The 27,921-nt window shown below is 37.7% G+C and overlaps 1 protein-coding gene across 1 annotated transcript in view; it reads left to right on the top strand.

The window, feature by feature from the left end:
- The first annotated feature begins 5,634 nt into the window (after positions 1–5,634).
- RAB5A (RAB5A, member RAS oncogene family) overlaps positions 5,635–27,921 on the top strand; it is a 30,705-nt gene continuing 8,418 nt past the window's right edge. Inside the window, exons 1-3 of the mRNA XM_006729975.3 lie at positions 5,635–5,967; positions 9,031–9,286; positions 27,626–27,777. Coding sequence (XP_006730038.1) covers positions 9,124–9,286; positions 27,626–27,777 — 315 coding nt within the window. The 5' untranslated portion in view covers positions 5,635–5,967; positions 9,031–9,123. The remainder of the gene's footprint in view (positions 5,968–9,030; positions 9,287–27,625; positions 27,778–27,921) is intronic.

Genomic DNA, 27,921 nt, shown 5'->3' with positions numbered 1-27,921 from the left:
GGGCACTAGAGAAAATGCTCACGAACTTCTCTTTGGTTTCCCAAGCAACTCAATCCCCCTGGGATGGGTTTAGCCATGGTGCTTCCTCCTGGTCACTGGCCTATTAATTTTACTGGCGATCAGGGAATAAGTAGCCATTTTTCTGGTGGTGACCATCAATTTTAGGTCCTTCCTTGTGCAAGTACATGTGTACTGCATGCATTTCTTTTAGCCTAAAGAACTACCTTGAATTCTCTGAAATTATATTTGGTACCTGTGGTACAGAAACAGTCTTTGAGAACATTTACACTTTAATAACTAGGCTTCAAATAGCATTTAAATATATTAAAGTTTGAGATGTATTACACAGTAATGCATACCGACTTTTAAAATACTGCAGCAGGGCGCCTGGGTGGCTCAGTCATTAAGCGTCTGCCTTCGGCTCAGGTCATGATCCTAGGGTCCTGGGATCGAGTCCCACATTGGGCTCCCCGCTCCACAGGAGGCCTGCTTCTCCCTCTCCCACTCCCCCTGCTTGTGTTCCCTCTTTCGCTCTCTCTCTGTGAAATAAATAAATAAAATCTTAAAAAAAATAAAATAAAATACTGTGGCAAACTCAAACTCCTTTTAAGCATGGGATTTTTTTTTTTAAATATTTTATCTATTTGAAAGAGAGTGTGTGAGATAAGGGTGAGGAAGAGAGGGAGAAGCAGACACCCCACTGAGCAGGGAGCCTTATGCAGGGACCTACCCCAGGACTTCGGGATCCTGACCTGAGCCAAAGGCAGAGGTTTAACTGACTGAGCCACCCAGGGGTTCCAAGGATGGGATTTTCTTTAAGTTGGTGTTACACCTTTGTCAAGTTTTAAGTTTATTTATTTATGTACTCTCTTCACCTAGGGTGGGGCTTGAACTCACAACCCAAAAGTCAAGAGTTGCATGCTCTTCAGACTGAGCCAGCCAGGCAGTCCCCTTTGTCAGGTTTTAATGAAAGTGTATTTGGTGAATATTTGTCATGTTCTACACATACAGGGGATACAGAGCACCTAGCTTAGAATCTGAATGGAATTTATAGGATTCCAGGCTTTTAGAAACTATGAAAAACTTGTAAAATTAAAAAATTTTTTTAAATGCTTAGGAGAGGGGTCCCTGGGTGGCTCAGTCATTAAGGGTCTGCCTTCGGCTCAGGTCATGGTCCCAGGGTCCTGGGATGGAGCCTCACATCAGGCTCCCTGCTCGGCGGGAAGCCTGCTTCTCCCTCTCTCACTCCCCCTGCTTGTGCTCCCTCTCTCGCTGTGTCTCTCTCTGTCAAATAAATAAATAAAATCTTTTTTAAAAAATGTTTAGGAGATATTATTTCACATTTGAAAAAAATTGTATACTGTAATTTTCAGATAATTAATATATTCTTCTTCCCCTAAGCATTTTAAATGACTTGATAGCATGTAAATGAAGGCATGTCTATGTATAAGCATTCATTAAATTCTTTCATTTTACAAAATCTATTGCGTACCTACTTTGGGTCAGTGCTAGGAATATTTGAAATATAAGCTAATCACTATCCCTTGGAACTTATATTCCAGTAGGGATAGATAACCATCAAGTAACCCAATAAATAAGATCACTTCACATAGTGACGTGTGTAGTGAAGAAAACAATACTTTGATATGAAGGAATGCTACTTTAGAATTGGTGGGCTTAGAAGTTACTTGAACTGAGGCTTGCATTAAGCCCTGCAAAGACATAAACTTTTTAAACATGACTAGCTCAAGTTCCCACAGTCTTTTTCTCCATTGCCTTGGCACCATGCCTACAATTCCTTAAGTTAGAATTACCTTTAGGTTTGTCTCAGAGAGTTCCAGTTACAAGAATATTTACCAGTCATTACCATCTTTGATTCATTCTTCAACTACACAATAGTGGAAAGATTTCTTGGAGAAGGTAGAAGATGTATGGTAAGAGTGCTGGGGATGACAGATGCAAAGTGCTGGGAATTTGTGAGTGGGTGTTTAGAGATTTGAGAGCAAAGGAAGCACTGAGGGCTGTGTTCAAGTCTATAACTTCATTTAAGGCCTGTCCACTTTGTAGCTTCCTTAACAAATTTTATCAATTAATAGGATTCCAGGGGCGCCTGGGTGGCTCAGTCGTTAAGTGTCTGCCTTCGGCTCAGGTCATGATCCCAGAGTCCTGGGATGGAGCCCCACATCGGGCTCCCTGCTCCGGGGGAAGCCTGCTTCTCCCTCTCTCACTCCCCCTGCTTGTATTCCCTCTCTCGCTGTCTCTGTCAAATAAATAGATAAAAATCTTTAAAAAAAAATAGGATTCCACATTTGACACTAAAATATATACAATTATCAGTCCTCCTCAGTTACCTGGGGTGAGGAAAAAAACACAGGCATACTGTGAGTGGCAGCACCAAGAACGAAGCTTTACTGTGGCGTATCAGTCTCTCCAACATTGCCGGTGGATCTTAGAAGTGCTAGCCACAGAGCAGCACTCTTTAAGGCAAACATTATGACTAAACTATAAAATACTATGGAATGTATTTATGAAGGGGGTAAGTTAAAAGACAAGATTGGTTGAAAAAAATAAATGAGGAAGCAATATCCTAGAACAATGAATGGGGAGTTCCTAACAGTTTATAAATTTCACCATCCATGTGTTATTTGAGGTCTTCTTAAGTCAAATGTTCATCATTTTAAATGTAATTAAGTTCACAAATATTTTTGAGGTCCCTATTATGTCAAAGATCCTTTGTAAGGAATTGAAATGATGAATAAATTATTGTCTTGGTCCTTAAGAACTTTAAAATCCTAATGAGATTTTTATATTTTTTATTTTATTTATTTTATTTTATATTGGGGGGGTAGCAGAGAAAGAAGGAGAGAGAGAATCTTAAGCAGGCTCCATGCCCAGTGCATCAGGAGGCTGACTTGGGGCTTTATCTTAAAACCCTAAGATCATGACCTGATGCTTAACCAACTGAGCCACCCAGGCGCCCCCCCCCCCCCGCCCAGTGAGATTTTAGATTCCCTAATGGGAATGAAAGTGTAAGGAGAAAAGTCTAGGCACTATAAAATAAGGCAGAAAGATATTAGAACCATTATAGAGAGTAAAGCAAAGTACCGTGAAGCTACTGGAAAAAGATAACTAAATCCAGTAGAAATACAGTTGACCCTTGAACAACAGTTTTGAACTGTGCGAGTTCATTTAAATGTGGGTTTTTTTCAATGTATCAGAAAATTTTTTGGAGATTTGCAAAATTTTGAAAAAACCTGCAAATGATATAGCCTAGAAATACCTAAAAAATTAAGAGAAAGTTAGGTATTATTGTAAGAATAGAATATGTAATACATATAACATACAAAATATGTTACTGGTAAGGCTTCCGGTCAACAGTAGGCTATTAGTACTTAAGTTTGGGGGGGAGTCAAACATTACATGCATATGTTCAAATGTGTGGGGAGTTGGTTCCCCTAACGCCTGCCATTGTTCAAGAGTCAACTATATCCTCAGATGCGATCGAGAGCATTTGGCATCTTGGCCAAAGTGAAACCTGCAGTGATGGACAGTACTGGTGTTCTGGGAGGGAGAGAAGAAAGTGATTAAATAAGCCAAGATGAGAACACACAGGCAACATTCTGGGAACAAAGGGTAGACTGGTATGATTAGGGTACAAAGCAAGAGTTTGGGGAGAGGGAGACTATAAAAATAGAAGAAACGTGGGTTGGGACTAGAGAAGAACTTTGGACTCTATTTTGCAAGTGAGATATCGTTGAACATTTTTGAGGAGAGTTACTGGCTGAAATGTAAAAAATGGTTGAAAAGAAAGGATTGTGCATTAATTTGTTTATATGAATACTGCCATGGTGTTGGGATTAGATCACAGGTGTTGGGATTAGATCACAGATTTGGGTATTAGAGAATTTTGGGTATTAGAATGGACAATAGGTTTATGAAGGAAAGTGGGAAGAGGGAAGATGATTTTGCCCTTTCAAGTCCAAGTGACTGGAAGCCTGTTAATACCAGTCAACTAAGCAGAAGGAGGTTTGGGCTAGAATAAGTTTGGTTTGGGATATACTGTTGACATACCAAAACTGATGTGACATATCCTATTTCCTGGTTCTTCCTTGGATTGTCCAAGAGGTACTAACATGACTAACGTATTAAACAAGCTCTTGGGGATAAAGTGCCACAGATACCATTTAGGTATGACGCATTATGCTCTTCTGGTTAGTAACTGGGGAGTTGATCTAGAAGACTGGCTGTTCAAGGGTTCAAATCATCTTCATTGCATAATGTTGACCAAGAATCCCCAGGATACCTTAACCCAAGTACACATTCTAGACAATGTTGATGTTCTCAAAACAGGGCTAAACATGCTAAACGGCAAACTGAAAAGTAGCCCTTATCCTGAAGGAAAGTCAATTTAACATTCCACCAAATTACAAAATGAATTATTTTGTTTTGTTTCAGATACCTGACCAGAAACTATTGTATGAAATTTAACCAAAGAAGGGTGTGTAATGCAGATCTGCAGTGGAGGGTAATGGGTGTTTTGAGTTGTCTTTTACTAGAATCATGCTTAAGAACTCAGGTTCTGAAGCCAGCCGGCAGGTTAGAATACAGTTTCACTACCAGCTCAGTGGTGATTTTGGACAAGTTACACATCTCTTTGCTTCGAATTCTTTACCTTTAAAACAGGCACACCTCATTCATTAATTCCACAACCATGACTGAAGACTCCCAGCTGCCAGGCACTGTGCTAGACAGACAGCGTTGAGGACCACTTTGGGGAGGTAATACTCTAATGTAGGAAGACATTTAGTTTCAGATATTCGTTTGAGTGAAACCTTGTAGTGTAAGAGTAAAATGGAATAACTCCTGCAAAGCATTTAGTCCAATAACTCGCAAAGGAAAATCCTGAATAAAAGCGACCTATTAAGATTTGCTCCCCCCTACCACCAAAAATAGGTAAACTGTGAGTAAAAGCAAGTTATTATTTTAAGATTTTCTCGCCTAGAAGACTTTTGGTATGAGGAGGTTCTAATCCTCTTCCCTTAAGTAAGTACCACAGTAAATACCTTTATGACCCATGCTTCCTCTCAGGACATGTTCGGGAGGGAGGGAGGCTCTCTCTTGCTAGAAAAGTCCTCCCCAAAAAGCCGCTTAACTGAGTTGCCACGGCTGGGGTGTTGCAGGGTAGGGTTAATTGGGACGGTGAGCTAATATTCACAAAGGGAACTTCGCCGCCCCACATGGGCAGAGGGCAACAAACCCTAGCTCTCTCGCGCTTCCCCAAAAGCAAGGCAGTAAAAGAGTTACCCCACCCGCTGCCGCCGGGAGCCCAAGACCGCCACCCAGATGACAATGGCGCCGGCAAGGGTGGGGCCGCGTTTGCCTGGGATGTGGGAGGGAGGGAGGAGGAGGAGGACTCGCCCCCGGCCGCTCGCAGAGGTCACGTGACACGCCCCACCCGGCCCGGCCGAGCAGCCCCAGCTGAGAGGGCTTTGAGAAGGGGCTGGGGAGCGGATGAAAAGGTGGGACTGGAGACCGCGGAAGTGACGAAGGGGCGTAATTCGCTACGTGCGCGACGTGGCGGCGAGGCCGGCGCCGGGCGGCGGAAGTGGCTCCCGCGCTGGGACTTGAGTGTTTGTGTTTTGGTTCGCGACGGAGCCGGCGGCTGGCCTGAGGGGAGGAGGCAGAGGAGGGAGGAGGAGGAAGAATTAGTCGGAACTCGAGCGCCGGCGGCGGCGAAGGAGGAGAAAGGAAAGAGGAAGGCGGAGCGGAGAGAGGCGGAGACGGAGCCGGACGGGGGCGGCACCACGGCAAGATCCCCGCACGGTCCAGTCTGAGGGGAGCGGCCTGAGGAGGCGACGCGCCGCCGCCGTCTAAGCCACAGCCACAGCCTCAGCGTCTTATCGGGCTACGCCTGGGACCTGCTGCCGGGAGGCTTCAGCCCTGCGGGTCCGCGTGCTGCGGTCTCAGGTAACCAAACCGTCCCTCCCCTGCCTAGAGCAGCCGGGACCCCAGGTTATACACTGTCCTCAATCTGTCCGCGGCCCTGCCGGCACTGAGTCCCCCGCCCATTCTGCTTCACCCGGCGCCAGTGTCCAGGACCAGAGCTATCGAGCTGGGCGTTTCGTGCTGCCGGCCCTGGTGATTCATTCCTCAAAGAGCTCTGGGGATCGGGATTTGCGGACTGGCTGAGGGAGCGACGGGTGTCACCCTTTTCCCTTCTCAAGATGGCGCCGTGAAAGAGTGCTGGAGGCCGCGGTTCCGTCTGGCCCCTGTCCTGGCAGTCCTGGAGGGGGTGGTCCCAGCCGAAGGCAGGCTGGGTTCAGGGAAGCAGGATGGGAAAGATGGCCAGGGGGCCTGGCGGGTCCTCCTTGTTCAGGCCATCCAGAGTTTGGTACCAGTTATTCAGGTGCTCTCCAAGGAGGAACTGGGGCCTACAGCAGGTGTGAATTTGGGGAGCTCCGCCAGTCTTCGACTTCCAAAGACCGGTAATGGAGGGAGGAGGAGGCTCGTCGACATAGTCTGCTTAGGGACTGTCTCATCTATGAAAGGTGATGAATCGCAGCTTTAAAGAACTCAAGACAACTAGGCCGCCGAACACGCACAGTGGGTAGAGAGAGACCTTATTAACCCTGTCCTGCTGGTCTCTTCTCTTAGAAGCTGGTTACCCTCCTGAGACTTTCAGACTGTAAACTCTGAACGTCATAATTCACAAATTTGGTTTTTTGTCAGTGTGAAATCAGTTGCTTTTCGCATAACTAGTTGGAAAAAAAACACGTACAACACTATGATAATTCAGGAGAGCTCAGAAACTTTATTTTTAACGTAAAACTGGGATAATAATATGAGTTCATAGGGTTGCTGTAAGCAAAATTCATGGAATAGTGGTTGGCACATAGTAAGTGTGTGGTAAATGTTACTGCTGTTATTAATACTGTTTTCATTAAAGAGCACCTAGAGACCTTTATAGAGTACCACTTATTCTCAAAAGATTTTAAAAGCATTTTATGCAAAATTTTTGTTTTGCAAAATAAAAGTTTCAGTAGTGGATACAAATGAATGCACATGATTTTTAACCTTAATGTTATGCTGACTATATCTTTATAATTAAATTTATTTTCTGCTAGAGAATGTTGGAGGGAGTTATAGTCCAACAATTTTAACCCCTAAAAGGCAAAGCTAAAATCATAATTTTTTTTATGGGAATCTCATGTTTTCCCTGAAATTTGGACCATGGAAATTTGGAGCCTGTTGTCCTTGACAAGTATTTCAATTTGCTGTTTTGGAGGCAGACAATTGGGAAGTGTTTCAGTTGGTATTGAAATATCTGAAGGTGTGTTGGTGCATGTTCAGTCTGCATGATGTTCTGTTGATATTTGGTCATAAAGGCCCACTTTAATTGCCAATTTTCAATCCCTCTTATGTGTTGGCCCCTGTATTATAGATTTTTTTTTTTTACGTATATTCTCTCATCTAATTCTCCAGCAGCTATGTAAGTTAGGTATTTTGGAAATGGAGACTTTGGTATAGCCAGCCAGGATTAGATCCCAAATCTGGTGTGTTTTTTTTTTTTTGGAGGGGGGGTGTCAATGTGAGGATTGGAGCATTTTTTTATTACAGAAAAAATTTTAAATATACAGAAGTAGAGAGAATAGTAAGATGAACCCATCACCTGCTTTAAATTATTTTATGGCCAGTCATGTTTTATTTACATCCCTACTGTTTGGAAGCAACTCAGACATTTCATTTCATGTGTAAATAGTTCAGTATGCATTACTAAAAGAACTCTGCAAAGCTGCTGTTTAGATAAGTCAGTGGTGATTTTTATTGTCTCAAATGTAAGGTCTCTTGGATATTTATTAATGAATTCACTGTCCAAAGGGATCCTTATGTAAACTCATTTCATGGGGAAGGCAAATTTCTTATGTGAGGTACCTAAATGAAATATAACAGTGATTTTAAGGAGAGAATCGTCAGATTTAATTAGCACATGATCAGATTTTAGCTAAAGATGGGAGAAAACCATTGTGATTTGTGAGTAGATTGGAAAAGAGTCCTTTAATGTTCCCTCATTCCTTTGAGATTGAAAATTAGCATTAGATGATAAAGAGAAGTTGCCATTTAGGCTAGGTTTTTCTAGATGTGTTAAATAGAAAATAGTGACATAGTTAATTATTAGGCCCAAAACTACAGAAAAGTGTAAGTAAATAAGACACTAATATTAGCTTACCACATAGAGAACCACTGTTAACACTTCCATGTATAATGTACTTGAGCACATGATGAAACAATTTTAAGTCTTTTAGCCACTAGACACACAAACCTGAGAGCCTTAAACTACTTGTTGCTCCAGAATTACCATTAGTTAAACAAAAAAATGTACAATTTAACAGGGGCCTTCACATAATAATAGCCAACATTTAAGGGCACCTGGGTGGCTCTGTTGTTAAGTGTCTGCCTTCAGCTTGGGTCATGATTCCAGGATCATGATCCCAGGGTCCTGGGATCAAGCACTGCATCGGGCTCCCTGCTTCACTTGAAGCCTGCTTCTCCCTCTCCCACTCCCCCTGCTTGTGTTCCCTTTCTCGCTGTGTCTCTCTCTGTCAAATAAATAAATAAAATCTTTAAAAAAATAAAAAAATAATAGCCAACATTTATTGAGTACTTACTGTGTTCTAGGATCTTTTGTAAGAACTTTCCATTTATGAACTTCATTTTCCCCAAAACTATTTTAATCCAGCTAGTCTGGCTCCAGAACCTAAACTCTGGAGTCACTTCTCAGGTTGACTAGGTTTGAAATGCAACTCTGTTGTGGCTCTGTCACAGCTCTGTCACAGTAACTGTGTGACCTCAATCAAGTTACTTAACCTCTCTGTGCCTGTTTCCTCATTTTTAAGGATTGTAGTATCTATAGGATTGTTGAGTGACTATGTTAAGTACTTAACTATCTGGCACAAAGTTCAAGTCTTTAATAAAGATTAGCTTTAAAATTTTTTTAAAACTCTGAAAATTACAGTATCTGTTTCTTTACAGGTTTCTCTACATCCAGAAAGAAAAAAATTGACACCTTGCAACCTGGAAGTTCATTTAAGAGACTGAATTTAGGGACTTCTTTCAAATTTGGACATGGCTAATCGAGGAGCAACAAGACCCAACGGGCCAAATACTGGAAATAAAATATGCCAGTTCAAACTAGTACTTCTTGGAGAGTCTGCTGTTGGCAAATCAAGCCTAGTGCTTCGTTTTGTGAAGGGCCAATTTCATGAATTTCAAGAGAGTACCATAGGGGGTGAGATTTTCTTTTTTCCCTTCATTTAATTGAATTATACATTGGCAAAAATTTTGCAGTTCCAGTTGTTTGATGATGAATACCTAAATAGGTCGCACAGTGAAGAAAACTGTTCAGCAGACTTCAAGCTTTAAAACTTACCTTGATTTTTGTTTAGATAGTATCTTCCTACATTTTGATTTCCTGGTTATCCCCAAGACGGTTGTGTAAAAGCTGGAATACAGATGCAAGCATGAACAGAGTCAGTGTCCCAAGTATTTAGATGTGATCTGATATCTGTTCCTTGATAATAAGAGGCTTCTTCAAATTAATATATGTTTTAGCTCAATTATACGGCCTTTAGAATGAGTAATGAAAATAGTAAAAGTAAATAATAAAAGTAAACTTTAAAATTCTAATTCTAAATAACTGGACTGTTTGTAAATTACACTGATTAGTAAAATTAATTAAATTTTATTAAACTTGTTTAAGAATGCTCCTAGGGTGAAGGAAGAGAGAAAGTCAATGATCAATGAAGAGGGACATAAAAGGGAAATGGGACCTGGAGAGAAAGGTGAAAGAGGGGTTAAGAGGTAGAGTAAGCACTGAATACAGTGGTTGTGGTAGAGATGAAATGAGGGGAAGGTAAGAGGCAGAACAAAGAGGTGACAACTAATAGTGCAGTATTACAGACAGAAGACAGGAAATTTGATAATTGAATTTAATCAAAGAAATTCACAACTATATAGCAGTGGGGCAAAACAGGCTCTTCAGGGGCCTCAGTTTCATCTGTCAAATGAAGCTTTTGAATTGGGTAATACCAGAGGAAACAGCTTTAAGATCACAGTATTTTGCAAGGGGTGTGTAATTAAGCAGTACTATATTTTTAAAGGTATACATAAATATAGTTTGACTTCATACATGTAAAAAGTCAAACTTTTGTAATATGTAAGACTGATACTCACTGACAGGTAGCAACTTCAGATCTTTTAGAAGTGTAACTTTATGTCGTGCATTTAGTGTATGTTCTCAAGTACATGAGAATCTTACTCATAGTTCAGACCCTTCCAATAAAATAGTTTGTAAAACCGTACTACCTCCTGGCTTTTCCCTGCATACAGGAAGTAAACTACATAGGTGCTATTTCCACTTTAATATACTCAGAAGTATAGTGGTGATTGTCAACCTCTTTTATTTGGATATCTATCAAGGTACACAGTGTTAATACTGTTGTAGTGGGGTTTTTTTGAAGATTTATTTATTGAGAGAGCGTGCGCGCATGGTGGTGGGGGTGGGTAGGGGCAGAGGGAGGAGGAGAGAATCCTCAAGCAGACTCCCCACTGAGTATGGAGCCCATCACGGGGCCCATCACGGGGCTCAATCCCAGGACCCTGAGATCATGACCTGAGCTGAAATCGAGTCAGCTGCTCAACTGACTGAGCCACCCGTGCTAGTGAGCACCCCTAGTGTTTTGTGTTTTTATAATCATCAAAAATGTAGTCCATGGTATGGAGCTTTTGAGTTAGAAATCTAATGAACAATGTATGTTCTTTGTGGTTTCTTTGTTAATACACATGTCTGGTTTAGTAATGAAATATTACCTCAAGGTAATCTTCTCAGGTGGTTGTCAGTGGCAGCATTTCCCAAAGTACATATGCATTTGAGGCTATAAATACTTGGGCCAGATAGACTTGATATATGCCACCCTCCCCCTTTTCACAGTGCATACTAAAATAACAAAAACACTGACATACTATAGTAAAGAACTTAATTCCTGGGAAACTGCAGGAGCCTCAGAAGCTTAAGACTAGAATCTTTCTGTCTTTCTTTCTTTCTTTCTTTCTTTCTTTATATGGTGCTATTATCTGGGTGATTGTATATTTTTTTTATTTTTTGGATGTTGTCATCCAAATGTATTTTTTCTTAATGACATTTCAAGCAGGACATTTACAAGAAAAATATAACCCTGTATCAATAAGTCATAAATATACATATTTTCTGATAGTGTGTATGCATATATAAAATTTACATTTCCATTTGATACAAATTAGATTATTTACATTTCATAAATGAATTTTTCAAGTTTTTTGTTCCTCCGTGTTAAGCTTCCTTAATATTCTCTACTTGTACAGGTCAGATCTTGCTTTTAAAACCAACTTTAAAAGGAACTTATATCCAAATTTCTGTGTCTGTGGTTGTTGGACACTTTCTAACTACCTTGACTACATAGTAATATCTTGAGGAGGTATGATAGTACCATTATGATTACAGCTGTGAGCACTGGTTTTTGTTTTTGTTTTGAGACATAAAACATTGTGTAAGGTTAAGGTGTAAGACAGTGATTTAATGTTTTTATAGTGAGTACTGTTCTTTTATGCTCTTTGCTAACAGCTCTTCACCCTTAGGAACTATAGTAGTATTCTATTTAAGCACTTAAGGATTTCAAGGTTTGAGCTATTTAATAATGAACACCACAGGTCCATAACTTGTAAGAAATATGTATTTTTGTTTTGGCTGATGTGTGGTAAGACTTACCTAACAAATGAACCTGGCCAAATGTTTTGCATTTTATCTGTGCTTTAGTTTTTGATTGTTTATATCTAACAATCATTATGGTCTGAAGAGTTCAACTAAAATTTTCATCTGATTGTGTTTTAATGTGGGAATCATATGCTGTACTCTTGAATTTGTGTGTATTCTAGAACCTTACATTCATCAGGAATATCAGGGTAGTTTATGTGTTTCTTCCTAAACATGATAGCTTGATTTAAGAATCCATGTTGTCTCACAATATCCTATACAATTGCCCCTTGACCCTGTAACACTCACAATGAGGTTAGGTAGTTAGATGGTGGGTTTAGCACTTTGGGGAGTTCTAGCTTATTTGTAGGGGTTTAAAGTCTGCATGACATTTTATGTTCTTATTAAGACAAGCCCAGAAGGTTAGCAAGGAATATTAAGGCTCAGGTGGTTGTCTTTCTTCCTGCTCTCTCATCTGGAGGCTTAGTATTGCCTCAGTAAATATTTGTTGGATGGGGCTGGCCGTCTTTCACTTAACACCTTGAGTAAAGATTTTAAAGATTTCAAGTGAGTCACTCTTGTAAAAAAACCCAATATTTGTTTTTAAACACATTTAAGTACTATTTATAAACAAGTACATCTTCAGTGTAAGTCAGAGCAACATTAGAGTATGCAATGAAATAAGATGCAGTCATTCAGCTTTTTTTCTTTTGAAAGATAAATGTTTTATACCTCAGTTTAATTTTGTATGCACTGATCATCAAAGGAATGTCAGACATATGGTTTAGGTTATAGAACTATACATGAGAACATTAACAGCATTCTTGCAGGTATTGTAATTTTTGAGCTTTGGTTTAGAGCAGTGGTTCTCAGAATGCTCCCTGTTCAGGAGCATCTGCATTACCTAGGAATTTGTTAAAAGTGCAAATTCCTATATCCAATATTCAATCAAAACACTGAAGTGGAACCAATAATCTTAAATTTTAACAAGTCTTCCAGGTGATTCTGATAATATGCTGAAGTTTGAGAACCACCGCTTTTTGTGTTCTGAGTAGTCAATATTACTTTGACACTAAGGTTCTTGGAATAATTGCTTTTTTTTTTTTTTTTTTAAACTGTAGTTTGGGTAGGATTTCTAAAAATAAGTGGTTTATCCAACTGCTCCAGTTTGAAGATTACAAGTATTTTGTCCTGGTTACATCATATATTAATTGTATGTGTTTGTATGGAAACCCCTTCCCACAAATCTGTTAACCTGTTAGGCCCTTTACGAGAATATGGCCCCTTCTCTGTCCCATCAAGGTTACTCTGCCTTGTCTCTGCTAAGGAACTTAGAGTATCTGTAGTTTTCAGTTATCTGTACCAATGCTGTTCCCCCTTAGTGACACAAGTAATCAAGGACTGATTATACTCTGTGTTAGAGAAACAAGTGCCTTTTTTAATTTTAGTTCCAGCACATAGCACATACCAGCTGCATGATCTTAAGCAACTCATACTCAGCTTTATTTTTCTCTTACAGAAATGGAAATAATGGTACCTAACTTGAAAAAGTTTTTGGTGAGGATTAAATGAAAGTACATATAAATTTCTTGGCTACAGCGCCTAGCATAGAGTAAAATGCTTATTAAATGTTAGCTGCTACCACTATCATCACCACCATTACTTTTTGCTGAGTCATTTTTGTCACTGTTCCATTGTCACAACATGGCATTTATTTTGGAATCATGACTATTCCATCTAGTGCATGGCATTTGATTTAGGATTTGACAATTTAAAAAAAAACTTCATGTTTAGATTTTCTTTTATTGGAAGATAAACCTTCTCATTGAAAATTACAGGAACAAATAAAAAAATTTTTAAAGGTTTTATTTATTTGTCAAAGAGAGCACACGAACACAAGCAGGGGGAGCAGCAGGCAGAGGGAGAAGCAGGCTCCCTGCTGAGCAAGGAGCCCCATGTGGGACTCCATCCCAGGACTCTGGGATCATGACCTGAGCTGAAGGCAGACGCTTAACCAAAGATTTTAAAAACCTTATAAGCAAATACTTATACTAAATTTGAGCCTTCCAAAAATGAAGTTTTTGCAGATTCATTCAAGTAGATAGTATGAGCATTTACAACTAAGTTTTTTAAAATTCTACATGGTAAATTCTTACTAATTTTCTCCCTCCATTTATTGGTTTTCACAGAAGTGGTTAGTCATATATATTACATTAAATTCATGCCACCCACATAAACTATTTGTGGAAATTTTCTCAGAGGGAGAAATTACACTGTTAAATAGAATACTAAATGTATTCGGATATTAAACTTGCTTCCTAAACTGAGAAAGAAAAGCCAGTCAGAAAATTTGAATCTGAATAAGTCATGTTCTTCCTGTAGTAGTAAGCTTTCTACTGTTGCCCTTCACTTGTTTGCCTTCAGAAAGACCAGTCTGTATATAGATGATCCCCAGTTTACAGTGGTTCTACTTAAGATTTTTCAAATTCATGATGGTATGAAAGCAATACAGACAGTAGAATCTGTACTTTGAATTTTGATTTTCTCCCAGGCTGGCAATATTCAATACAATACTCTTGGGATGCTTGGCAGTAGCAGTGAGTCCTAGCTTCCAGTCAGCCACGTGATCACAGGGTAAATAACTGAAACACAACCATTCTGTACTGGTAACAGCCATTTCATTTTTCATATTTAGTACAGTATTCAAGAAATTACATGAGATATTCTGTTCAACACTTTATTATAAAATAGTCTTTGTGTTAGATGATTTTGCCCAACTGTAGGTTAACATAAATGTTCTGAGCACATTTAAACTAAGGTAGGTTAGGTGTATTTCTTTTTTAATTTTTTATTTAAGATTTTATTTATTTATCAGAGAGAGAGAGACAAAGGCAGGCAGAAGGAGAAGCAGGCTCCTTCGATGGGGGACTCGATCCCAGAACCCTGGGATCATGACTCGAGCCGAGGACAGATGCTTAACCGACTGAGCCACCCAGGCGTCCTGGTTAGGTGTATTTTTGACTTTTACTATATTTTCAACTTGACGATGGGTTTATTGGGAATAACCCCATCATTAATCAAGGAAGATCTGTAATTGTAATCTGTGCATTTATTGCCTTTATCTTTTTTCATCTACACATTGCTCTCAATTAAAAGTGCTTTTTTTTTTTTTTTTTTTTTAAGGGAGAGCACGTGCAAGCAAGGGGGTGGTGCAGAGGGAGAGGGAGAGAATCTTAATCTTAAGCGTGGAGCCCCCATGTGGGACTCCATCTCACAACCCAGAAATCAAGAGTTGGACGTTTGACTGACTAAGCTACCCAGGCACCCCTCAATTAAAAATACTTTTCAGAGAGAACAGAAGACCTACAGACAGACCATTAGAACATGGTTTTTGATTGATGAGGAAAATGATGCTTGAAATGTTCATTGTTCTTTCTAATACAGTGAGAATTAAAATTTGTGGAACTTAAGCATTGGTTTCAAGTGGAAGAATATCGTTATGCATAATACTCTTTCCTTCTAGAAAGTATGTATTCAGTTACTATTTGAGATAGGTTGTATTACTCTGAGAAATTGGTAGAGATTTGCTACTTTATATCAGTTTGTACCAGTTATGCCCTAAAAAGTGAATTTTTAATAGTCTAAACATCAATTATTCTCCAGTACCCTAGTTTAAAATGTTACCCATGACTACTTAAATATTGCTTGTAATTAGGAGTCTTGTTTCTAATCCTGGCACCCTTCTTTGTTTTTTTTCCTTTGTTTTTTCTTCCTTTGTTTTTTCTTTTTAAAATTTTTTTTAAGATTTTATTTATTTATCTGACAGAGATAGCTAGAGCAGGAACATAAGCAGGGGGAGTGGGAGAGGGAGAAATAGGCTTCCCTCCGAGCAGGGAGCCTGACATGGGGCTCGATCCCAGGAGCCTGGTGTCATGACCCAAGCCGAAGGCAGACGCCTAACGACTGAGCCACCCAGGTGCCCCGTGGCACCCTTTTTTGAACACTTATGTGAGCCCTGTTTGTAAAATGAGAGGATTGAACTAGATAAGGGTTCTTCTAGAGCTAACTTACTTTTTTAAAATTTTTTTTGAAGATTTTATTTATTTATTTGACAGAGACACAGCGAGAGAGGGAACACAAGCAGGCGGAATGGGAGAGGGAGAATCAGGCTCCTGCAGGGAGCATGATGCGGGACTTGATCCCAGCACCCTGGGATCGTGACCTGAGCTGAAGGCAGATGCTTAATGACTGAGCCACCCAGGCGCCCCTAGGGCTAACTTTCTTTTAAACTGTGTACTCTCCTTCACATTAAACAATACAGTCAATACAATTTAATCTTTTTCTCTTAAAATTTATGTCATAATTTGGGATTTTGGACATCAGTTTTTGTCCTGTCTTACTTAATTCATTGAATGTCCTCTGGTGCTGCTGAAGTGTTCAAAGCTGTTTGGTAGGATGATTTTCGCCAGTTAGCTCTAACTATAGTGAACAGTCTCTATTGAATGACTAATTTGCTGCTTTTATTCTGTCACATACTGGGAAGTAAGATTGTGAAACGTCTTTAAATCCATTTACTCAACAAATTTACCAAGCTCCTAACACTGTGCTAAGTACTAGAAGTCAAAGATGACCTTATGGTTTAGGATGGGAGACAGATTGAGTACACAAAAGGTATGAAAAATGGTATTACGTACCATTATTTAAATTAAGCCTAAATTTCCAATTGATCTTCCTGTTTTATTATATATATCCCAAAAGAGGACGTATATGTATATATAAAGGAAGTGTGTTCTCAGTTACATACTGAAAAATTCTGTAAGTTTTCATAAGCTTTGATGCTTGGACTTTATGACATCTATTTTGGCTGCATTCAGTCTGTGTTTGCTACCTTTCTGTTGTTGCCTCTGTTCTGAACATTTTAAGGTTTGTGGATAATTGACCTTTTGTAGACACCAGGGACCCATAAACGATACTTGTTTGGATGATGATTGGGTGTGGTGCGGTGGGAAGCTTTTTTAAAATTTGCTTTTAATAGAATAAGAATTCTGACTTGATAAAAATATAGGAAGTTTTGTTGTTGAAAAATGTTCCTTTTCCTCTTTTGTGTCTTACACCATAATAATCTGATGTTACTTATATGCAGTTTTGTGGTGCATGCTGAATTTATTAGATAACATATTTTGGAGTCATCATAAAGAGCTTTTTATTACAGGCCTCTTGGTGGAGGAGAATAAGAAGGTGGAAGAGTGAGAAAAGCAATAGGAGTAATTCCAGAGGTTTTGGGATTTTGATCATTGGCCATCTTGATATAAATATGAATTCTAGCAAACAAATTATTAAATTCCTCGAGATGAGAGTGAGTGCTACTGAAGTTGCATATTGGATTTTGGAAATAAGGAATTATGCTTCGTGTTTTACTACTTTTATAGAACATAATATTTGAAGTAAGTGTTGAACAGCATTCACCCTCTTTTCAAGGTAATATATAGATGTGGAAGAGTAGAGGCAGGATAAGGAACCAGTTATCCTTGGTTTCCATCGTTGAAGATAGCAGGTGCTTTCGGACTCAGAAGAGGATAATCTGTTGATATGGGACTCAAGTCACTATATAATTATTGGGCACATTTAGCATTTCTCAGCATTTTTACAAGTTTCATATGGACCTTACCATGGCTATATGATATTACACTGAAAACTCTCTCTGCTATATTCTCCTACCCCACTCAGTTCTTTTCCCCAGAGACAATGTTATATATCCTTGGGAGGTTACTGTTACTTTAAATCTATATATTCTCTCCCCTGTGGAATTTGAAACATCAGGGCCACTATAATGTATCATTTTTTTACTTTAATACTGTTCCAGTTATTTACTGCTCAGAAACAAATGACCACGAACTTCATGATTTAGAGCAATACCATTTTATCCTCTGATGGTTCTGGAAGTTTTGGGCTTTGTAGGTGGCTTTCTGATCTCCCATGGGTTGCTGTCAGTGCTGGGGCTGGAATCATCTCAACTGCTGCTGGCTATTGGTTGGGGCCTCAGCCAGAACACCTACATGTGGTCCTTGCCACCTGGCTTGGGTATCCTCACAGCATGATGGCTGGGTTCAAGAATGAGTGTCCCAAAAAGTACCAGGTGAAGCTGAATGACCTTTCATGACCTAGCCCAAGCAGTCAAGTAGATAGCATCAATTATGTTCTAGTCATAGGCTCACACAGATTCAAAGGAGTGTAGGTGTCATGAAAGAAGAATGTGGTATAGGAATCTTGTTAAGCCATCTTGGAAAACAAAATCTGTCAAAGATCTGTCCATATCATTTTAGGAAGGGCATCTTCATTTTTCTTGGCTGTAGCAGTATTTCATTGCACGGATCATATCGATGTATATTTAAACTGGTTCTTTAGTTTTGAATTTGCACACTGTTTTATATTTTTGGCTGTTAACAGTAGTGCAGTGAATAATTCATAGTCACTTCTCATATATCCCAAGTATTTCTATTATATAAATTTCTAGAAGTTGATTGTCTTTGTCAGAGGTTACATACATTTGTATATCTGGCAAAATTTTCCAGACAGCCCTTCAACAACAGTGTACAGAATGCCTGTTACCTACTTTACTATCTCAGGGACTTTAGATTTTACCATTCTGCATTTTTTATTGTATTTTTTCTATTATGAGTGAGATCAGGAATCTTATATTTTTAGTCCATTGTGTTTCCTTTCTCTGTTAACTATAACTTCATTCTGTGAATTCATTTGTAATAATCATGCTATTATATTCCATTTCACTTATTAATGGTAATTTTTCAATATCTCTGTTGTGTTTGTATTTATTTTAGTAACTGGTAATCTCACATTCTTTAACTGTACTCTTACTGTTGGACATTTAATGTTTGCATTTTTTTTTTTTTAAAGATTTTATTTATTTATTTGACAGAGAGAGACACAGCGAGAGAGGGAACACAAGCAGGGGGAGTGGGGGAGGGAGAAGCAGGCTTCCCGCCGAGCAGGGAGCCCGATGTGGGACTCGATCCCAGGATCCTGGGATCATGACCTGAGCCAAAGGCAGACGCTTAACAACTGAGCCACCCAGGCGCCCTTAATGTTTGCATTTTTGTTTGCTGTTTTAGGTAATCATCTGATAGTGGATATTTTCTCGGAATTTTTTTCCACTCTGGACTTAAATTCTGTAAGATCAATTTCTAGATGTGGTTATTAAGCCAAAAATAATTTTATCGAATGATGGTAGGATCAAAAGGATTCCAGTCTTTTCATCACTTTTTTCCTCCCTTGGAGATACTTCCAGTTTCTTCAGGCGTTGCTTGGCTTAAATAATTATATTCTAGGATTATAGGTTTCCTGTGTTACTCTGGGAGTTAAAGTCTTCCTTGTCTCTTCTCCCTTCTTTCTCTCTTTTTTTTTTTTTAAGAACCTATTTATTTATTTGAGAGAGAGAACAAGCAGGGGAGCAGCAGGCAGAGGGAGAGGGAGAAGCAGGCCTCCGGCTGAGCAGGAAGCCTGACATGGGGCTTGATCCCAGGACCCTGAGATCATGACCTGAGCTGAAGACAGACACTTAACCAACTGAGCCACCCAGGTGCCCCTCTTCTCCCTTCTTTAACTTGTCCTTTTCCATTCCTATGTTGAAAATTCTCAGATATTAACACTTTTAAGCTGACTTAGTGGATCGGTTTATTGCTAAACATTAAAGAGTCATTTTCAAGGCCAGTAATGCTTTAAAGATCTGGGAGGTTCTGTCTAGGAAGCATTGAATGCTGGGTTCTTGAACCCAGCTGAGAAGGTGTATCACTAAAGAGAAGGGGCGAGGGGACAAGCTTTCCCTTTTCGAATAAGCATTTTCATTTTCTTCAGGTAAATATCCAGAGGTGGGATTACTGGATCGTGTATTACTATTTTTAATATTTTTAAATTTTGTTTAATGTTTAATGTTTTCTGTAGTGTCTGTACCAGTTTACATTCCCACCAGCAGTGCACTAGGGTTGCCCTTTCCCCACATCCTCGCCAACACTTGTTATTTCTTGTTTCTTAACTAGCCATTCTGACTGTGTGAGGTGATACCTCATTGTGGTTTTGAATTGCATTTCCTTGATGATCAGTGATGTCCAGCATCTTTTCATGTATCCGTTAGCCATCTGTATGTCTTCTTGGGAAAAACATATTTAGGCCCTCTGTCCATTTTTTAATTGGATTGTTTGGGTGTTGAGTTGTAGGAGTTCTTCATGTATTTTGGATATTAACCACTCATTGGATATATCATTTGCAAATATTTTCTCCCATTCAGCAGGTTGCCTTTTCATTTTGTTGATGATTTCCTTTGCAATACAAAAGCTTTATTTGATGTAGTCTGAATTGTTTGTTTTTGCCCCCTCTAGAGTTTTTGACTTGTCTGTACCTAATTTCCAGCAATTTGTCAATTACAGCTCAGGTTTTTGTACCTGAGCTGGTTTCCTCAGTCTTCTGATCTGTGTCCTTACTGTATCCACCTTTCTGTCCAATTTTAGGACAAGTAGATTGCCCTGTGACCTCACTTTTCTTACAGATCTAAGAAGAGTTGTCGATTTTTCAGTTTGTTCATCTTTTTACACGTTAGGGTAGGGTGGTGACTTCTAAGCTCCATACATGCAGAATCAGAAACCAGAGGTCATCTTTTCCTTGCATATTATGAGAATTTAGTAAAGTACTATTTAAACTATTTAATAAAATATCTATTGTCCACAGATACAATGTCTAAGTTAATTTCATTAACTTTTTCTCTGTTTCTGTTCTTTGGAGATCATCTCATAACTGATACTATTTAATAACTTCTAACAACCTCTCCCCTTTCTCCCATTTCTTCGCCTTTCCTCTTTGTAATGTGTTCATTCTGCTTCCAATTTATTATTTGATGCATCCTTGTTATATAAATCCAGTCTGTTGAGTAAAGATTTTAAAAGGTTTGGGCCCTTGGTGGGGCAAGCACAGGTTCTTAGCCTTAAGTTTCAAATCCTGGTTTTATCAGTTCATTGTAGGGTGTTTAGGTTTGGGGCACAAACTTAATACTAACTAAACTCAAACTCTTCAAGGCTAATTTTAAAAGAATGTGTATTAGTTTAGTATCAGAAATACTAGTATAATGTTCAACAGTTGAGGTGTGACTAGTTTATGTCCTGGTTAGTGGATTCCCTTAGGATAGTCAGGTGTCCTTTAATATTTTCCAAGATTGCAGGTCACTTGGCAAGAGTTACCTTTAGATGTTGCTAAATGGTTTCTGTTGTAAAATATTCATAATATAAAATTTACAATTTAAGCATCTTTTAAGGGTACAGTTCTGTGGCGTTAAGTACATGAACCTTGTGCAGCCATCAGCACTCCTTGTCTTCAGAACTTTTTCATCTTCCCCCACCTGAAGCTCTACTTATTAAAAAATAGCCATTCTTCCCCACCCCTGCCCATAGCAAATACCATTCCACTTTCCATCTGTGAATTTCACTGCTCTAGCAGCAATCTCCTATAAGGGAAATTATACTGTGTATCTTTTTTGTGATTGGCTTATTTCACTTAGCATGTCATCAAGGTTCATCTATATTCTAATGTGTCAAAATTTCCTTTTTAAGGAAGAATAATGTTCTATCACATGTATAATAGCACATTTTGCTTATCTTTCATTGATACTTCTTTGTGGATTCTTAGGTTTCTTCCACCTCCTGGCTCTTGTAATGCTGCTCTGAACATTCTTTTGGGTGTATATCAGAAGTGGAATTGCTGTGTCATCTGGTGATTCTGTTTAATATTTTTCAAGAATCTCTGTACCATTTTCCATAGCAGTACATCATTTTATATTCCCATCAGTGCACAAGGGTTCCAGTTTCTCCATATCCTTGCCAACTCTTGATTTCTGTTGTTTTGTTAATAGCTGTCCTAATGGGTGTGAAGTGGTATATCATTGTGGTATTTTCATTTTCCCACAGATTAGTGATGTTAAACATCTTTGCTTCCTCCTCATTTGTATGTCTTCTTTGGACAAATGTCTATTAAATTTTTCATGTTGCTGAGTTGTAGGATTTCTTTATATATTCTGGATATCAATCTCTTATCAGATGCTCATTAATTTTAAGAATGAATCCTACGCGATTAGTATTTTACAGATCATCTCATAAGATGAATTTGCTTTTTGGAGTATTTTTTGGGGGAGTTCAGTCACTGTGTATGCTTTCTTCTCTGCTAATCTTTTTTATCACCCTTCTCTTTCTCACATTAATTGAAATGTAACTCTTTCCTTGAATACATGGTTTTTGCTGCTATAGTCAACTTGGGTATTCCTCACTATGCATATATGATTTTAATAGGAAATAAAAATGGGCACAGTTTTTTATTTTGTCTGCTGTCAGCTCTAGACTATCCATATTTTCTTCTTTGTGTACAATTTTATCTAAAGTCAGTGCTCATCTGAGAAAATCCATTATATTAGGTTACTGCTGTTGATACTCATTTCCCAAAGCCAGTTTCTACCCTGGTAATTTTGGTACCTGGTTCTTGATGCTACTTGGTCAATTCCTGCCATCCTTCTCCCTGATTGGATATTCATCTTGAAGTTTGATCCATTGAACTCAGTTATTAAATTCCTTCCCTCTAAAAACCTTTGCTTCTCCGGCAAATCACTTCCAGACAGTCTCTCTAACTTGGATTTTATGATCTATTTCTGAGAACCAGAACCAAGGCCCTTCTCTTTTCTGGCAATTATATTCTTACCTTTCAGTTTAAAAGGCCACAAATCCACTACTTCTCGAAGTTTACCTAAGGGAGAACATTGAATCATGATCTTACTATGAGGACACTACTGGTTTTTAGTTTCTTCTGTGCTTTTCTAGTCATGATTTTACATAGATGTAAAAAATTTTTTATTTAATTGCTACTTAATACCTACTAAGCCACCAGTACCTTTTCATTTATACATTTAGGTTGTTCCTAATTGTTAAATACAAAAATTATTTGAACATAAAGGTTTGTTCTCCCTACTCTCCTGCTCCCCATACCATCTCTTGGAGATTCCATGAGTTCTGAGCATTTTCATGGTTTTGCTACGTGTTGGCAGAATTATTTTCAAAAACAGTTACACAGTGTCACCAGCAATATGTGAGTTTGTGCCACACTTTTTTTTTTTTTTCCTTTTTGCTAAGTTAGGAGGTAAAACAGCCTTTTTCTTTTCAACTTTTTGCTATAAGGATGATTTTCTTTATTACTAGTGATGTTGACTTTTTATGTTGCAAATTTTCTTCACACATTTATCCTTGATGCTTATGCTTTTGAAGTTTTTCTTAAGATTTATATGAGCTATCCCACATACTAAAATTTAATCTCTTAGTATCCACTGTAGGAATTTTCCTTTTTTTTTTTTTTATTTTATTTTATTTTTCTTTGTAGAAATTTTCCTAAAATGTCTTCACCCCTGTGTTTGGGGTGATGATACATGTTTGCAAACAAAATCAAATTTTTATGTAATCAAACTGATAATCTCATAGGATTTTTGGTCAGTTCTAATAAGGTAATTCTTGTTTATCAAATTCAAAAAGAAGTTAGGTGGTATTGGTTCCTTGGTTTTTCTCTTTTATGCCCTTCTGTTTAATTCTTGTAAAATCATTTTAGTTGTTAGATTAAGCTTTTTTTTCTTAGTTGTTAACCTTTGGTTAATGCTATTGATCTGGATATTTTTTCCCTGGTCCAGTATATTGCAGTGTCTCTTTCTTATTATTTATGAAGGTCTTACCCATTAATATAGGCCTTTGGTATTTGCAGATTTAACATTTACAGTTTTCAGCTATTCTCAGCTGACTGCAAGGTCTATGATTCACTAATTTGTAGTTTTGCTGAGACTGAAATGTTACTTGCTTGCTGCCAGCCTTACCAATAGGAACTGATCATGTAGCTCAAAGAGGGAGCCTATTGAGACAGGCCAGCACCCACATCTCAACGCAGCTTTGTTTTTCTCTACTTGTCGTCGCGTACACAGTTAACTCTCTCGAAGTGATAAAAGCTGTTTCTTTGTGAAATATGGGCCCGAAAAGAAAACCAACTGCTAGTGCTGGTGATGAAGTGAAGAGAAAATGAAGAGGTCTAAGAAAGTGATGGTTCTTAGCCAGAAAATAGACGTTTTGGATAAATTAAAGTGGTTGTGCAGATTCAGGTAAGTTTGTAGTGGTTAATGTTGCTACAGTATTGATGTAGTAGTTTATATTTTGAGTGTCAGAGTTTATTTTTATAACCTTATAAATGACTAGCAGTGTAATTTTAGAAGCATTAAGGATGTCATGAAGATGTCAGCTGTACTTCACTGAGTTTTATGGGAGAAGTATTTGAAAACTTGAGAACGTTAAGGAATCATGATGGTCTTGCAGTATGTAATGTCTAATAATACAGGATTATCCTGGAACAGACAGTATTTCTGTTCTTGTGGCCCTCCAACACTTTTAATTGTTTTAATGTGTTTTTGATGTACCCTAAGACCCATTCCCTGGCCACTAAATACTGGTCCTTTTCTCCTCCTCCAGCATTATGCTCTGTTTATCATACCACATGAACAAAACTATGGTATTACCAAGTTATAAAGATCTTGATGGTATTTTGTTTGAGATTGTTAGTTATATAATGACTTGAGTAGAGGCCTTTTGAAATGTCAATTTTTTTCCCATTTGGGAACTGTTTGTCTATTCATATGTTATCTAAGATACCCCCAAAATAGTGCCACATACCTTTTATGAACTTCATTTAGTGAACGTTTTGAATATATGACCTGGGATTTTTATTAGATGTTGCGTATGGAGAACAATAGCAGTAATTACAAACAGTAATTTCTCAAGAAACTCCCAGTCTAGAAGAAAAGGATTATACAAATCAGTGATTACAAAAAGTGTGAAAATGTTCATTGCACAGGGGTGGGCGCTGTAAAATAGGGTGTGATGAAGGATGCTTTCTAAGAGTTGAGTGAATTGATTGTTCTTGTTCTTTGTTAATATGATTGGGATTCATTCTCCTCCCAGCATAACACTGAAAACCTGGTTATTGCCAGTGTGTTGTAAGGCTTTTGACTTTAATCTGTTCTGGTCAATTTAAAGAACTCATTATCTACACTTTTTTAGCTGATGCCTTTGGATTTTCTTGTCATTCTTTCCTCTTACAAATAATATCTTTTCAGAAATCTATCTATGGATATTTGAAATAATAAAAAATAATGGTGATAGTGGACAGTCTTATTTATTTGGTTTCTAGAAATTTAGAGAGACTGCTTAGCAAAATGCTCATTTCGGGCTTACAGATAGAATGGACACTTGATAAACTTGAAAGAATCCTACATGTGTATTAGGAATGGATATTGCCTCAAATGCCCTTTTGTAATTTATTTAAATACACGATTTTTCTTTTTTAGCCTGCTGGTGTGATAGCTTTGTGTTTCTGAATCTGCTTGGTCATGGCTTTTGTTCTTTTAATGTATTTTTTGAAATTTCTTTGCCTGTATTTTATTTGTCATTTTTGTACATACATTTATAAAAAAGACTGGTAGCCTTTTGTGATATCTTTTGTGTTTGAGAATCAGATTATATTTCCTTTAAGGCAGCATAACTAATAGTTATGTTTCTGAACCTCAGGTTGATTTATGTAAGTGTAAATAAATGTTTTTACTACCAGTGTATTTTGTGGTCATAGAAAAAACAAAGTCTGAATGCAAATTGTGATCCAGTTTTTTTTTTTTTTAAGTTGTATCAAACTACTTGAGAAATGGCCTGTATTTTTGTGATCCATTTTTTTCCCTTCTTTTCATTTTATGGGAAAAGTACTGTTTTAGAGGCTTAAAGTGTTTAAGAATATTTTTTTGATTCTGCAGGAGAACGTTTCATGACTGAAAAAGTGACATAGTCCTTTTTTGGTATCCTTTACCATAAATACAGGATTTAAGAAAATGGATATTTCTGCTAACTTCGTATGTGAAAAAGTTTGATGAATTAGAATATATTTTAATTATGACTAGCCACTTCTAAGAATTCACAGGACTATTAATTAGAATCTGCTTAAAATAAAGACATTTCCAATTAAGATGTTTGCAAAACTAAGGTTATAGTTGCTAATATAAAGCCATCAACCATGGAAATAAAAATACCTTGAAAAATAAATATAATATTTAATGTAAAAGAATATCTAATTAGACTTGGCTTATTCAGCAGATTTGATATTAATTAGTGAATCACTTATGAAAAATTGACATCACTAGATAAACTACAATTTCCAGAAATGGATCATAATTCTCTTGCATGAGAGGAAAGAGTTTTAGAAAAAAAAAAAATTTTTTTTTTAAAGATTTTATTTATTTATTTGACGGAGAGATAGAGAGCACAAGTAGGCAGAGAGGCAGGCAGAGGGAGAGGGAGAAGCAGGCTCTGCTGAGCAAGGAGCCTGATGCGGGGCTCGATCCCAGGACTCTGGGATCATGACCTGAGCTGAAGGCAGCCGTTTAACCGACTGAGCCACCCAGGTGCCCCCAGAGTTTTAGAAAATTTTTTTTTTTTTTTAGAAAATTTTTATAACTTTAATTCCATGCCAGTTTGGGAGAAAGAGTTGAATATCACACCTTCAGCTAAAAGTAAAAGGGAGGGGCATACTAACATGATGAATGATAGAGCAGCCAGGGCTTAACTACCAGTTAATGAAGGAAAAGAACTAAGGTGTCAGCATGCTGCTAAAAATGGCTATGTGTAGGTCTGTTTCCCAAGTATCTTTATTTTAGTGCAGCTAGCAATACTTAGAAACTTACTCTAACAGTTGATATTTTAAAGTTCAAGTCACTTGATTATAACCAATTTTTTATAAATTGATGGCTTTTCGTTTTTTGTAAATATCCATTGCCGTGTTTTTCTTGGTGTTTATTCTTAGAACTAAGAAGATCATAGTGGACATTTTACTTCATACTATTCTCAACAAGCAGTTCAGAAAATAAGTGATACCATAATTTGCAAGATTGGACAGCAACTTCTTAACCCTAAAAGCAAAAATATCACTATAAAATAATACTTCCTTGGGATGCCTGGCTGGCTTAGTTGGTAGAGCTTGTGACTCTTGATCTTGGGTTTGTGAATTCAAGCCCCATGTTTGGCATAGAGATTACTTAAAAAAAAAGGATACTTTCTTGTTAAAATCTGAGAAAAGAACTGATGAAAAAGCACAAATGCAAAAAATCTATACAACAAGGATTGAAACAGCTAGGAGTCAATATTGAATGTATATTTAACACATTAAGTCTAGATTGAGATCATAACAGTTATAAAAATTAAAGTGTTATTTTTGAAGGGAAAATAATACAACAAAAAATATCTAGTGATATAGGCCTGGGACTAAATCCCCAGAGTATGCCAATAAATACCAGGAGAATGGAACAGGGGGCATTGCGTTGACAATGTAGACGATAGTTATAGCTATGCCAATCCTTTCTCTGTGTGTTCCCCCCCACCCCCCATGCAGTTTTTCAAGAATATCAATATATTTCCTAAATTGTTTTTAATTTAAAATTTTTTAGTTTACAATGTGTAAAACAATTTAAGAAATGTTTATTAAACTATTTTACTATTACAATAAACTTTTTAAGAATGTAGAAAAAATCTTTGAATCTGTGATTTTACTATGCAGGTCTTACATAAGCATATATGTCTATCAGGTTTCAAGGCCCAGATCTTGCAAGTATCTAAAGCCACTATTACCTGTGCATATGCAGTATATCATGTTTCCTGCTGTTTTTCTATATTATGAAAATACTAGGGTAAAAATGATAAACTTATTGCAGACATTTTCTTCTTTCAGCTGCTTTTCTAACCCAAACTGTGTGTCTTGATGACACAACAGTAAAGTTTGAAATATGGGATACAGCTGGTCAAGAACGATACCATAGCCTAGCACCAATGTACTACAGAGGAGCACAAGCAGCCATAGTTGTATATGATATCACAAATGAGGTAAGTAGAAATGTATTCTACAATGAAAATAATTTGAACATACAGTTATGGTATTCAGAATTTTTTTCTAATAGCCAATCATGACATTTATGCCAGAGCTTTTATGAGTTAGAAGAGCTGATTTAAAAAAAAAAAAAAAAGATT

The sequence above is a fragment of the Leptonychotes weddellii genome, chromosome 1, assembly GCF_054177405.1.
Source record: "Leptonychotes weddellii isolate Sample4059 chromosome 1, ASM5417740v2, whole genome shotgun sequence".
NCBI classification, from domain to species: Eukaryota; Metazoa; Chordata; class Mammalia; order Carnivora; family Phocidae; genus Leptonychotes; species Leptonychotes weddellii.
The sequence above is the reverse complement of the archived record's forward strand: the minus strand, read 5'-3'. Positions and strand labels throughout refer to the sequence as shown.